The 14,636-nt window shown below is 39.8% G+C and overlaps 1 protein-coding gene across 1 annotated transcript in view; it reads left to right on the top strand.

The window, feature by feature from the left end:
• Tnip3 (TNFAIP3 interacting protein 3) overlaps positions 1-14,636 on the top strand; it is a 91,871-nt gene that overhangs the window by 68,810 nt on the left and 8,425 nt on the right. Inside the window, exon 9 of the mRNA XM_051151493.1 lies at positions 171-231. Coding sequence (XP_051007450.1) covers positions 171-231 — 61 coding nt within the window. The remainder of the gene's footprint in view (positions 1-170; positions 232-14,636) is intronic.

Raw genomic sequence — 14,636 nt, 5'->3', positions numbered from 1 at the left:
GGTAAAGGGGAGTGAACTGAGGAAGATGGGTAGAAGATTTGTATTAAAATGTCTGTTTTTGTGCATTGGCTACTTAATAAAATCCACAGAGTATGATTATATTTTAATGTGCCACTATGCTTTACTTTTGAGGTCTATGTTTCTATAACTACTTTATTTTCCCCCCACAGCCAGACTATCAGTGGAATGCTCTCAACCAGCTTCCTCCACATGTACAGCACAAGGCACATGGTAAGACCACAACTGTAATGGCCATTCTTTCATGTTTCCGTACAAATAGGGTCTTTGGGGAATGCCTACTCAACATCCATTTGTACTATGGAAGAACTTACTGTGAAGTTGTGTTGCACATGCAACTCTAATTTGTGGTCTGGAGTGAACTCCTTCAGACAAAGTTGAGTTGCTGAAGTGTGTGTCTCAGTTCTGTTCTGCTCCTCTTCCAGGCTGAGAGGAGAGACTTAGAGATGAAACCTTCCAATTCTACCCTGAAGGACAGGTGCAAGCCCACAATTCATGAGGTTCCAAGGCAGACTTTTTTCTTTTCTTTCTTGAGACATGGTCTCATATAGACTAATAGCCTCACACTCACTATGTAGCTAAGGAAGAGCCTGAACTCCCGGTCCTGCTGTGATGTCCTAAGAGCCAGAGAACAGGTGTGTACCACCAAGCCCAGCAAAGCAGATGTTTCTGATGAGCAGACAAAGGGACCCCAAAGCTCAGACCTGCTTTGCCTTGGGATGTGATGCTAGACTCTAAGGAAAAATTCACTTCTTCCAGAGCTGTTTACCAGCCCCTCACATAGCACTGAAAACATTCTAAATGCCATCTGCAAAATGCTCAAAACTGAAAGCGCCTGAAAGTCTCATTCTCCCTTAGTTTACTATTCTCCCCACTTCTCTCTAGAAGCAGCCTTGCTTTCTGCTTGTTTGCACAATGCCTTGAGGCCATCCAGGAGTGGGTAGGCACAAACCAACTTATAAGCAGAATCGTTTTATTCTTAGCCAATTAAAGCCTTCCATGACACACACTGTAAATCCACCTTATTCACTTTCAGAGACATGGATTTTTCTAGAAACCTCGAGATAAGCTCTGTAGCTTGAATCTATACTTGAAACGTTATCACATTTAATTCAAAGCTGGGATAATGACTTTTGTTTTAATAGGCTCCACCGCTCCAGCTCTGCCGTCTGCAGTGCACATAGCCTCTATTCTTGGCTCATCATCAACCCACTCCACGGGTCTCCATGGCAAATATTCCAGCTTCACACAAATGTCTCCATGGACCTCTCACCACACGTTGCCTAGCCTCTCCTGCACGCTGAAGCCACACACGGGAGCAGGACTCCATGACACGCACAATCTTGTCTTTCATGCCTCTAATCCAACACCATGTGGATGGCACTGCCAAGTTCTGCTGCCATCATTAGAAGGAACTAGGATGCTTGGACCACAGTGTAGTCAGCTTCTTCGTGCTGACTGTTTTTTTTTTTTTTTTTTGGAAAGCCCTCTCCTAAGCTCCTGCTTTTGAGGAAAAGGAAACTTCCTCAGCTGCTTTCACTCTCAATTCAGGCTTTCTCCTTCCATGTATACTTGCATTTCTTTTTTTTTTTTTTTTTTTTTTTTTTTTGATATAAATGTAATGCTAAGTCAACGAGAGGACATATTTTTAAAAATTATTAATACTAACGCCTATTCTGGAGGCAATGATTTTTCTTTCTTTTTTTAAATTTTATTTTATTAATTTATTCATATTACATCTCAATGATTATCCCCTCCCTTGTATCCTCCCATTCCACCCTCCCTTCCATTTTGCCCTTACTCCACTCCCCTATGACTGTGACTGAGGAGGACTTCCTCACCCTGCATATGCTCATAGGGTATACATTTGCATTTCTATAAATTGGAACCTTTAGTGAGTGAGTTTTATCCTGAAGCTACCTTTTGTACTGTTCCAGTGCAGAGTACCATCTTCCTCTTCAGCAGAGATTGTCCTCTTGAACAATTATGGCTGCTTTGCTGTCATCTCTCTTCCTGAGAAACTGTGAGCCTGTTCATAATCCCTTCCTCAACCAAACGAATTTTAGTCCATTGTCTTTAAAGTCAGCTTCACTCAAGTTCTTAGAACACAGGTAGAATGTCATCAGAATCTTTGCCAAAACATCACACGAAAGCCTCCTAGTCCTTTTCTAATAAAGCTCTCATTCTCCTTTGAGCCCTCATGGGCCACACCCACACTGTCTTCATTTTTCATAGCATTTCTGTTTCACAAGATCCCAGCAAAATGGCCATTAAGTTCTCCTTCCAGAATTGTATGGCTTTTATAGTCCAAAGCACCAAACTATTGCATGTTTCAGTGATGTCATATAGCTCCAAAGGCTGAAGAACTTTATTATTATGTCTCTATAGCAGCTGCCCCACTTCTCTTATAGGCACTAATTTTTGTCTCAGTTTCTCCTCTGTGCTGATAAAATGCTCTGAGAAAAGAAAGTTGAGAAGAAAGGGGTTACTTGAGCTCACAGTTTGAGGCTATACTGTGTAATTATGGAGGAGTCACAGTGTCAGTAGTATGAAGCAGCTTCTCACATTGCACCCACAGTCAAGAAGCAGAAATGAAGACGTGCCCTCAGTTCTCTGTCTCCATTTTTTGTACAAGAGCCCACGCAGGGAATGGTGCCACCCACAGTGGGCAGTTCTTCCTATCTCAATTAATGTAACCAAAGGAATTTCCACAGGCTTATCTAGATGCTTATCTCCCAGGTGACTTAAGTTGACAATTAACACTGAGCACCATAGAATAACACTGAGAGTGGTATTAAAAGCCGTAGATTACCTTAATACCATAAACAAACATGAAAAATTGAAAATTCTATAATAAAATGTACAGATATTTTTCAGACAGCTACTATATTTTCATTTTTCTCTGCTTTCTACTAAATATAGACTTCAAATATAACCAGTAAGGTTTTCGGTTCCCTCCATAATGAAGAAATTTATTAGAAAGGCCCAGGACCATTGCATTTACCTACACGGTGTGCTTTTCCACTTTCTATTGTTTTGCCATGAAAATAAGATATTATTTCCATGTGCTACATTTTTAGTCACTAGAAAATAAAATTGCTATAGAGAATTCACTAATCGGTAATTCATACATTACTACCAAAGTCCTCCTAAGCCAATGTTACAGAAGACAATAATCACATAAAATATGAACTGGTTATGATGACATTCACAAATTATCCATCAAATCATATCTGCCTAAGAAAATGTGAGCTTTGTGATATATAAGCTTATAACAAAACAGTGTCTACAAGCATAATATTGCAATCAAGAAAAATATGTGTAATGTACCAACTCAAGGATAATATTGCGATCAAGAAAAATATGTGTAATGTACCAACTCAAGTAGTTTTATGACATCATTTATTTTAAAATTCTCAACAATACTATAACATAGGTGCATTTTATGCTGGATCATATATGAAGAAACTGAGCCTTGGAGAATTTTAGTAACATTTAAATTTCACAGTGCAACTTAACACTAAATTTAGATTCTCTTATACACAGGATTACAAACCTTGGGATTTCAATTTCAATAAACAGTGTCTTTGAAAGCCCATCTCCATCACTACATTAAACATGTTAAAAATGAGAATTTGGGCTGTAACTTGGATAATTATCCAGGAAATGCTTAATTCTCAATAATTCCATCTTCCTATGAGCTCACAGCATGCATTATGGCTTTTTCTTCAAAAAAATTATTATAATTAAAAAGTAATGAACTCATTCTATAAACAACACAGTTGCTCCAAAGGAAAGGAGCAACACCACCATATAACACAAAGAGAGTGTATTGTGTTTTCTTCATTTGCTATTTAGAATAGCACAAGTCAAAGGCACAGTACTGTATATAAACATTAATAACTATATCATCATTACCTAACCCGTACATGACAGGCCTTGGCAGAACCTCTCAGGTAGCTGCTGGTGAGATCTGCCATTCTCTGTTTCCACACAGCCCTGTCACTGACTGTGGCTGGATAAAGCAGAAGGATCACTGTTTGTAGGCCAGGGATACTAAATAAATCCCTGACTTAGAATCTATAACTGTTTCTGCTTCTGCTGCTCCCTCTCTCCTTTGTAACTCTGTCATAGCTCAAGCCAGGCTGTATTCATCAAGTCTCTGAAATCATCCTTGTCATAATGATTCATATGTTGTCATGAGCTTTACCACTGAATCTTGCTTGTGTTGTGGTTCATCTGAATTGGAAAGCTCTCTTTATATGTGCAGCTCTCTCTCTCTCTCTCTCTCCCTCTCTCTCTCTCTCTCTCTCTCTCTCTCTCTCTCTCTCTCTCTCTCTCTCTCTCTCTCTCTTTCTGCCTTTTTTCTCCTCCCAGTTCCACCCTCACACCCCTCCCCCCACTACCCCTTCTGTTCTCTTCAAATAAGGGGAGCATCAACCCACCCTGGCATATCAAATTGTGGTAGGACTAAGCGCATCTTCTACCACTGAGGCCAGGCAAGAAAGCCCAGCTATGGGAAAGGGAAACAAAGGCAGGCAACAGAGTCAGAGACAGCCCCTGCTCCAATTGTTAGGGGACCCACATGAAGAGAAAGCTTCACATCTGCCACATATGTTTAGGGGCCTAGGTTGAGCCCATGTATGCTCTTTAGTTGGTGGTTCAGCCATTGCGAGGCCCCGTGGACCACGGTTAGTTTACTTTGTAGGTCTTCTTGTGGTCTCCTTGACCCTCCCAGCTCCCTCAATTCTTCCTCCTACTCTTCCACAAGACTCCTGGAGCACAGCTGATTGTTTGACTATGGGTCTCTGCATCTATTTCCATCAGCTGCTGGATGACACTTCTCAGAAGACAGTTATGCTAGGCTCCTGTCTGCAAGCATAGCAGAGTATTGTTAATAGTGCCAGAGGTTGGCTCTCTCCCATTGGGTGGGTCTCAAGTTGGGCCAGTCATTGGTTGGCCATTCTCTGAATCTCTGCTCCACTTTATCCCTACATTTCTTGTTGGCAAAACAAAATTTTGGTCAAAGGTTTTATGAGTGGGTTGGGTACTTCCTCCACTACAAGTCCCACCTGGCTACAGGATGTGGTAACTTCAGGCTCCATATCCCCTGATGCCAGGAGTCTCAGATAGGGTCACCCCCATAGATCCTGGGAGCCTTCCTGTTCCAAAGATGGCCCCCCAATTATTTGTAAATTTCATATAATAATTTAACAGTAATGATTATTAAGATATCACAGGTTTAAATATTTTAATTATACATTGTCTTAGTTAATTCCTGTTGCAGTGATAAATATCCTGATAATTTAAGGGAGAAAGGCTTTATTTGCCTCACAGTTTGGCTTACACTCTACATGAATGAATTAATCTCTCTCTCTCTCTCTTTTTTTTTTTTTTTTTTTTTTGTTGAGGGCTAGCTCATGTATCGGCACTGTTCACATTCAGACTGTCTATTCTCACCTCACTTAACCTAAATATAAAAATCCCTCACAGGCATGCCTACAGCTCAAGCTACTCTAGACAGCTCCTATCGAGGGACTCTTTCCCATTTTATTCTAGATTGTGTTAAATGACAATTGAAACTGATCATCACACACATCTGATTGTTCAGTGATAGTAGTCCTTGTTTTGGTACATGACTAGCAAATTTACTTACTATTCAAGAGTGAAATTCATTAGTATAGCATGTTTAGATTGGAAATACCATGAGTAAAGTGATAAAAGGAAAAATTAATGAAAAAAATTGCATTCTCTCTCTGATAATAAGTAAATAAGTTAATTCTTTATGTTTTTAATGTGACAACTACTTAAAATATTTTACTTCTGTGATCAAGAATGGCCTCTAGAAGTGTGACTATTTTATTTTCTGTTTCTTCTTTTTAATTAATATGTAAGTATATGAGATAGAGTGTGGTGTTTCAGTGCACATGTGGTTCACACTCATCAATCAGGATTGTCAATACCTTATCTTCTCACTGTTTCTCAGTATCTGCAACCCTTGAGACTCTCCAGATTCTCTTAAGATGTAAGAGGGTGCTGTGTGCTCTGGTCACCCACAGACCGATACTAAGTGTCCACCTTCCTACAGTCCCCCAAATTCTACCCACCCTTCTTAGTGTCTAGGGATTATTACAGTTGACTCTTTGTTTTGAGATAAAAGGGTTTAGCTTTCAAATATAAAAGAGAACATCTGGTATTTGTCTTTTTGCGTCTGGCTCATTTCATTTAACATAACAACCTTCAGTCCTATCCATTCTGCTCTAGATGACAGGGTTTCATTATGTTTATGGTTGAATAATAATCTATCCCATGTATATAGCCCACATTTACTTTATCCATTTGCCCATTAATAGATACATAGGTTGAATTTATGCTTTTACACTGAGGAATCTTTTTGCTACATGGATTTCTTCCCTAGCTGTATTTCTAGAAGTGTGAAAATTTGACCCTATGGTAGATCTACAAAAAATGTGATATTTCATGCCCTGGCCTGCCAGGGTTCGACTAATGCTTGGGAGGAAAAATTTCCTGTATAGAGACAGAACACTAGACACGAAGAAGGGGGCAAGTCTGCATTCTGATCAAACCCCGTTTATTGAAAAATTTCAGAGTTTATATAGGCACAGAGGCATGGGTATTTGTGTAAGCAAGGGTTGCTATGGATACCTAACTCTGGAATGCTCCAGTAGGTGTCTACCTTTACAGCTGCTATAATTGCAGGAGAGAGAAATTCCAGGAAAGTCGTGAAGGATCTGGTTAGTCAGGGAAAAGCTCCCGGAACTGCTGCTTGCAGGCAGCTGGCTTTTAATCTGATCTTATCAGTAGTCTCACCAGAAAAGGAGTAGCTTGGGGGTCTAGAGTGACCAGCCCCCACAATGAACCACAACAGGTGTCTAACTGCCGACCTACGACAAGGTCAGTTGGTTTCTGGTGAATGGCAGACTGCTGGAGAAATAGGAAACTAGGCTCTGACAAGATGGCTGAATATTGGCCATGTAGCCCGTCCCCTACAATTTCATATTAGTTAACTGACATGTATGCCTTAAAGATCAGACAATATTGCTATTAGGCTCCTGGATGCTGACAAATTTCTTTTTATTTCTAATTAATGAAAGTAATAAAAAATAATAATTTTTATCCCAGATTTTCCATTATAATTATTTTTGTTATGAACATTAAAGCTGAAATTACAGGTTTTTTTTTTATACCTTGGACATGTATTTGGAATCAACTTCATCCATCTTATTTCACTTTATTTTTACATACAAGGGTACATATATATATATATATATATATATATATATATATATATATATATATCTTATTTTTGGTTTTGGTTTTTCTTGTTTGTTTGTTTTTTCAAGACATGGTTTCTCTGTGTAGTCTGGCTGTCCTGGACTCTCAGTCACAGTGATCCTCCTGCTACTGCCTCCCCGTGTGCTGGAATTACAGGTGTGTACCCCTGCACCCAGCTTTAAATTTTATATTTAAAGTGAGCATATATAGTAATGGGTCTCATTGTGGCATTTTAAAACATATGTTTCATTATATTCTGTTCTTATTCATTCCCATCCCTCATTGTGACCTGTCTTCTGCATCTCCCTTCAACGTGCGCGTCACACGCATTCTATTGCCTTCTCTTTCCTTCCCATTAAGGCTTCTTACTTCCTTTCTGATGACTGCAGGTTTGTTTAAAATTCTCTTATTACATTGAGGTACATTCCTCCCATCAATACTGTTTTGGAGGCTTTTTATCATTAAGGGATGCTGGCTTTGATTGAATGCATTTTCTGGGTTTATTTAAGAATATTGTTTTATCTCTGCCTTGAAGTTTATTTATGCTGACTTGTATAGATGGAACCAGATTTGCATCCGTGCAAGGAAGCCTCATTGATCATGGGGTCTTACTGTGTTACTGAATTCATGGAAGTGTCCTGAGCATTTGTGCATCTGTGTTCACGAGGGAAATATGGCTATGGCTGTTTTTTCCTTGTTCTCTTTAGGTATCAGTTAACATAAGGGCTTTGTTGCATGACTTTGGTGGTGTTTCTCCTGTCTGTTTGTTGAACAGTGTGACTCAGAGGTTAAGAGCACTGACTGCTCTTCCAGAGGTCCTGAGTTCAAGTCCCAGCAACTATATGCTGGCTCACAACCATCTATAATGTGATATGATGCCCTCTTCTGGCCTGCAGGTGTACATGCAGGCAGAGCCCTGTATACATAATAATAAATAAATAAATATAAATATAAAAATAATGTAAGAAATACATGCACTAGCTCTTTCTTAAATGTTTTGTAGAATTTGCTGTGAATCCATCTAGTGCCGAGTTTCTTAAATATATCCCTGCAATCATTTTGGCAGCTCATATGTGTCCAGGAATTTATCAGCTTTTTCTGGAGTTGTCTGCTTCTCTTAAATGTGATTTTTTTTTCCCTTACAATTCTCTGGGTTTCACTGAGTTGTGTTGTGATATTCCTCTTTGATGTACAATTTCATTGGTTTTGGGGCTTTTGTTTAGTTTGTGTAGGGTTTTGTCTTGCTTTCCATTTCTGTAGCTTGTCATTTTATCTTTTGCCTTTAACTCTCAGTCTGTGGGTGTCCTTACCAATATGCTGTGTTCCTTGGAAGCAACAAATGACTGAATCTAGTTTTATAACCTGGTTATCCAGAATGGGGCCCTTGATTGGAGAGATGAGACCATTTACACTTAAGGTGATCACTGAACGATATTTGCCAGTTTCTGTAATTTTGTCGATTGCTTCTACCCGGCTTGATGATGGCTTAATCTGTACCTTCTGGTCTCTCTGTAGCAAGGGAAGGCTTGCTGTGTGGGATGTGATGAATTTCATGCTAGTTCTCCTTTATTTGGAGACATTTTTTTCTCTTCGATGCTGTCGTTGTTGCGGCAGGTGGCGGGGGGGGGGGGGGGCGGGGGGGGGGGGGCGGAGGGATGGGAATTGTGTTTTCAAGGCCTCCTAAGGGTATAGTCACTCTGATGAAAAGATGAAGCTGTGAGCGTCAAGCACCTGCAAGGCTTCAGAATTCTCAGGTTCAATAGCAGTGCCCAGAAACAAGTGGCCCCAGAAGTTGCCTGATGTCAGTCACCGGGCTCCCAGACGCCAGGGTTATTTCCGTTCCTAAGATCTGCTCCTGGCAGGCCACGGCAGAGCTACGTTCTTCAGCCTTGGTATCATCTGCTTGGCAGTGCTTCTCAACTGCCTACAGAGGCTGTCTATTGCCCTGTGGCAAATTAAATTCAGGTTTCTGGGGTCTTGTGTTTTTTACCTCCCTCTGTGTTAAGATCACCAGGGCAGCTACTTTCAACAATAGGCTGTTGCTGTAAATGGTACCCGATCCCTGTCCTCCAAGCCATACTGAGCTACAAAATGAGATCCCTACACATTGCAGGGATCTCTGTCTCACCAGAACCTGCAACTGCCTTTGAGGTCACTGAGGCCCATGGCTTACCCTGAGGACAGGACTGCCAGTCTCTTTTTTTTTTTTTTTTTTTTTTTTTTTTTTTTTTTTTTTTATTTATTGATTTATTTATTTTTTTTATTAATTTATTCTTGTTACATCTCAATGTTTATCCCATCCCTTGTATCCTCCCATTCCTCCCCCCCCCCATTTTCCCATTATTCCCCTCCCCTATGACTGTTCCTGAGGGGGATTACGTCCCCCTATATATTCTCATAGGGTATCAAGTCTCTTCTTGGCTACTTGCTGTCCTTCCTCTGAGTGCCACCAGGTCTCCCCCTCCAGGGGACATGGTCAAATGTGAGGCACCAGAGTATGTGAGAAAGTCGTATCACACTCTCCACTCAACTGTGGAGAATATTGTGACCATTGGCTAGATCTGGGAAGGGGTTTAAAGTTTACCTCCTGTATTGTCCTTGGCTGGTGCCTTAGTTTGAGCGGGACCCCTGGGCCCAAATCTGCCTATCATATTGTTCTACTTGTAGATTTCTAGGACCCTCTGGATCCTTTTATTTTGCTGTTCTCCCATGCGTCTCTCATTTAGAGTCCTAATAGGATGCCTTCCCCTCTGTCCCAGTTTCCTGGTAAGTGAAGGCTTTCGTGGGACATGCCCCTTGGGCTAGTATGCAGATATAAGTGAGTATATACCATTTGATTCTTTCTGCTTCTGGGTTAACTCACTCATTATGATCATTTCTAGCTCAATCCATTTATCCACAAATTTCGGGAATTCCTTGTTTTTAATAGCTGAGTAGTATTCCATAGTGTATATGTACCACAGTTTCTTTATCCACTCTTCTACTGAGGGACACTTAGGCTGTTTTCCATGTTCTGGCTATTATGAATAAGGCTGCTATGAACATGGTTGAGCAAATTTTCTTGTTGTGTGCTGGAGCATCTTCTGGGTATATTCCAAGGAGTGGAATAGCTGGGTCTTGAGGAAGCCCTATTCCCATTTTTCTGAGATAGCACCAGATAGATTTCCAAAGTGGCTGTACTAGTTTGCATTCCCACCAGCAATGAAGGAGTGTTCCTCTCTCCCCACATCCTCGCCAGCATGTGGTGTCGCTTGAATTTTTGATCTTAGCCATTCTGATGGGTGTAAGATGGAATCTCAGAGTTGTTTTGATTTGCATTTCCCTGATGACTAAGGAGGTGAGCATTTCTTTAAGTGTTTCTCAGCCATTGATACTCCTCTGTTGAGAATTCTCTGTTTAGTTCCAAGCCCCATTTCTCAATTGGGTTATTCGGTTTGGTGGTGTTTAATTTCTTGAGTTCTTTATATATTTTGGATATTAGACCTTTGTCAGATGTAGGGTTGGTGAAGATTTTTTCCCAGTCTGTAGGCTGTCGCTTTGTTCTCTTGACAGTGTCTCCTGCCTTACAGAAGCTTCTCAGCCTCATGAGGTCCCATTTATTAATGGTTGACATTAAGGCCTGGGCCGTTGGTGTTCTGTTCAGGAAGTTGTCTCCTGTGCCAATATGTTCCAGGCTCTTTCCCACTTTTCTTCTAAGTGAGTTAGTGTCTCTGGTTTTATGTTGAGGTCTTTAATCCACTTGGATTTGAGTTTTGTGCAAGGTGACAAATATGGGTCCAGTTTCATTTTTTTTACACATAGACCTCCAGTTAGACCAGCACCATTTGTTGAAGATGCTATCCTTTTTCCATTGAATGGATTTGGCTTCTTTGTCAAAAATCAAGTGACCATATGTGTGTGGATTCATATCTGGGTCTTCGATTCGATTCCACTGATCAACCAGCCTGTTGCTGTGCCAGTACCATGCTGTTTTAAGTACTATTGCTTTATAGTACAGTTTGAGATCAGGTTATGGAGATTCCTCCGGAGCATCTTTTATTGTACAAGATTGTTTTAGCTATTCTGGGTTTTTTGTTTTTCCATATGAAGTTCAGAATTGAACTTTCAATGTCTTTAAAAAATTGTGTAGTTATTTTGATAGGGATTGCATTGAATCTATAGATTGCTTTTGGTAGGATGGCCATTTTTACTATGTTAATTCTCCCGATCCATGAGCAAGGAAGATCACGCCATCTTCTCAGGTCATCTTCAATCTCTTTCTTCAGAGTTTTGAAATTTTTTTCATACAAGTCCTTCACTTGCTTAGTTAGGGTAACTCCTAGATATTTTATATTGCTTGTGGCTAATGTGAAGGGTGTGGTTTTCCTAATTTCTTCCTCTGCAAGCTTGTCATTTGTGTATAGGAAGGCTACAGACTTTTTTGAGTTAATTTTGTATCCAGCCAATTTGCTGAAGGTGTTTATCAGCTTTAGGAGTTCTCTGGTGGAGTTTTGAGGGTCACTTATGTACACTATCATATCATCTGCAAAGAGGGATAATTTGACTTCCTCCTTTCCCATTTGGATCCCCTTGATCTCCTTTTGTTGTCTTATTGCTCTGGCTAGAACTTCGAGTACTATATTGAAGAGATATGGAGAGAGTGGGCAGCCTTGCCTTGTTCCCGATTTGAGAGGAATTTCCTTGAGTATCTCACCATTTACTTTGATTTTGGCTATTGGCTTGCTGTATATAGCCTTTATTATGTTGAGGAAAGTGCCTTGTATCCCCGATCTCTCTAAAACTTTAAACATGAATGGGTGTTGAATTTTATCAAATGCTTTCTCTGCATCCAAGGAGATAATCATGTGGTTTTTTATTTTCAGTTTGTTTATATGATGGATTACATTGATGGATTTCCGTATATTAAACCATCCCTGCATGCCTGGAATGAAGCCTACTTGGTCATGATGAATGATATCTTTGATGTGCTCCTGTATTCGTTTTTGCAAGTATTTTATTTAGTATTTTTGCATCTATGTTCATAAGAGAAATTGGTCTGAAATTCTCTTTCTTTGTTGAGTCTTTGTGAGGTTTAGGTATCAATGAGACTATGGCCTCATAGAATGAATTTGGTAATTTTCCATCCATTTCTATCTTTTGGAGTAGCTTGAAGAGTATCGGTATTAGCTCGCCCTTAAAGGTCTGGTAGAATTCTGCACTGAAACCATCTGGCCCTGGGCTTTTTTTTGGTTGGGAGACCATCGATGATTGCTTCTATTTCTGTCGGGGAAATGGGACTATTTAGCTTGTTTATCTGTTCTTCACTCAACTTTGGCAAGTGAACTTGATCAAGAAAATCGTCCATTTCCCTTAGATTTTCAAATTTTGTGGCGTATATGCCTTCAAAGTAGGATCTTATGATTCTTTGAATTTCTTCAGTGTCTGTTGTTATGTCTCCCTTTTCATTCTGATTTTGTTGATTTCAATACTGTCTCTCTGCCTTTTAGTTAGTTTGGCTATCGGTCTGTCTATCTTGTTGATTTTCTCAAAGTACCAGCTCTTGGTTTTGTTGATTCTTTGGACTGTTTTCTTAGTTTCTAATTTGTTAATTTCAGCCCTGAGTTTGATAATTTCCAGGCGTCTACTCCTCTTGGGTGTTTCTGCTTCTTTTTTTTCTAGGGCTTCCAGTTGTGTTGTTAAGATGCTTATGTGCGATGTTTCCAATTCTTTTTAAAGGCACTTAGTGCTATGAATTTTCCTCTTAGCACTGCTTTCAATGTATCCCACAAATTTGGGTATGTTGTTTCTTCATTTTCATTGAATTTCAGAAACTCCTTGATTTCTTTCTTTATTTCTTCCCTGACCCAGGTGTCATTTAGCAGAGAGTTGTTTAGTTTCCACAAACGTGTAGGCTTTTTGTTATTTCTGTTGTTGTTGAATTGCAGCCTAAGAGCATGGTGATCTGATAGGATACAAGGTATTATTTCAATCCTCTTGTATCTGTTGAGGCTTGCTTTGTGACCTACGATGTGATCAATTTTGGAGAAGGTTCCATGGGGTGCAGAGAAGAAGGTGTATTCTTTCTTGTTTGGGTGAAAGGTTCTATAGATATCTGTTAGATCCATTTGACCCATGGCATTGGTTAATGATGTTATTTCTCGGCTTAGTTTCTGTTTCAATGACTTATCCTTCAGTGAGAGTGGGGTGTTGAAGTCTCCCACTATTATTGTGTGGGGATCGATGTGTGGTTTAAGCTTTTTTAGGAGATCTTTTACATATGTGGGTGCCCTTGTATTGGGAGCATAGATGTTCAGAATTGTGATGTCATCTTGGTTGACTTTACCTTTGATAAGTATGAAGTGTCCTTCCTCATCCCTTTTGATTAATTTTGGTTGAAAGTCTATTTTGTTCGATACTAAAATGGCTACACCTGCTTGCTTCTTGTGACCATTTGCTTGGAATATTTTTTTCCAACCTTTTACCCTGAGGTAATGCCTTTCATTATGGGTGAGATGTGTTTCTTGGATGCAGAAGAATGTTGGGTCTTGTTTATGTACCCATTCGGTTAGTCTGTGTCTTTTTATTGGAGAATTGAGGCCATTGATGTTGAGAGATATTAATGACCAGTGACTGTTAAGAGTCTTAATTTTGATGTTGTTTCCAGTCGAGCGTTTGTGTAGTTGTGTTTTTGCCATGGGATAGTTATCTATTTCCTGGGTAGTTTTGGTTGTAGCTTGACCCTTTGGGATGGAGTTTTCCTTCTAGTACCTTCTGTAAAGCTGGGTTTGTGGATAGGTACTGTTTGAATTTGTTTTTGTCATGGAATATTTTGTTTTCTCCATCAATGGTTATTGATAATTTTGCTGGGTAAAGTAGTCTGGCCTGGCATCTGTGTTCTCTTAGGGTTTGCAGGATCTCTGTCCAGGACCTTCTGGCTTTTATGGTCTCTGCTGAGAAGTCAGGTGTAATTCTGATAGGTTTACCATTAAATGTTATTTGGCCCTTTTCCCTTGCAGCTTTTAATATTTTTTCTTTGTTCTGCATGTTTTGTGTTTTGATTATTATGTGGCGGGCAGTTTTTCTTTTCTGGTCAATTCTATTTGGTGTTCTGTAGGCCTCTTGTATGTTTATAGGCATCTCTTTCTTTAGATTGGGGAAATTTTCTTCTATGATTTTGTTGAGAATAGTTTCTGGGCCCTGGAGTCTGATGTCTTCTCTTTCTTCAATGCCTATTATCCGCAAATTTCTTCTTTTCATGGTGTCCTTAATTTCTTGGATGTTTTGTGTCAGGAGTTTTCCAGATTTGGCATTTTCTTCTTTAATGGTTGATTCAATATCTGTGA

The sequence above is a fragment of the Acomys russatus genome, chromosome 10 (genome assembly GCF_903995435.1).
Source record: "Acomys russatus chromosome 10, mAcoRus1.1, whole genome shotgun sequence".
Lineage (NCBI taxonomy): Eukaryota > Metazoa > Chordata > Mammalia > Rodentia > Muridae > Acomys > Acomys russatus.
This window is presented reverse-complemented; position numbering and strand designations above follow the sequence as displayed.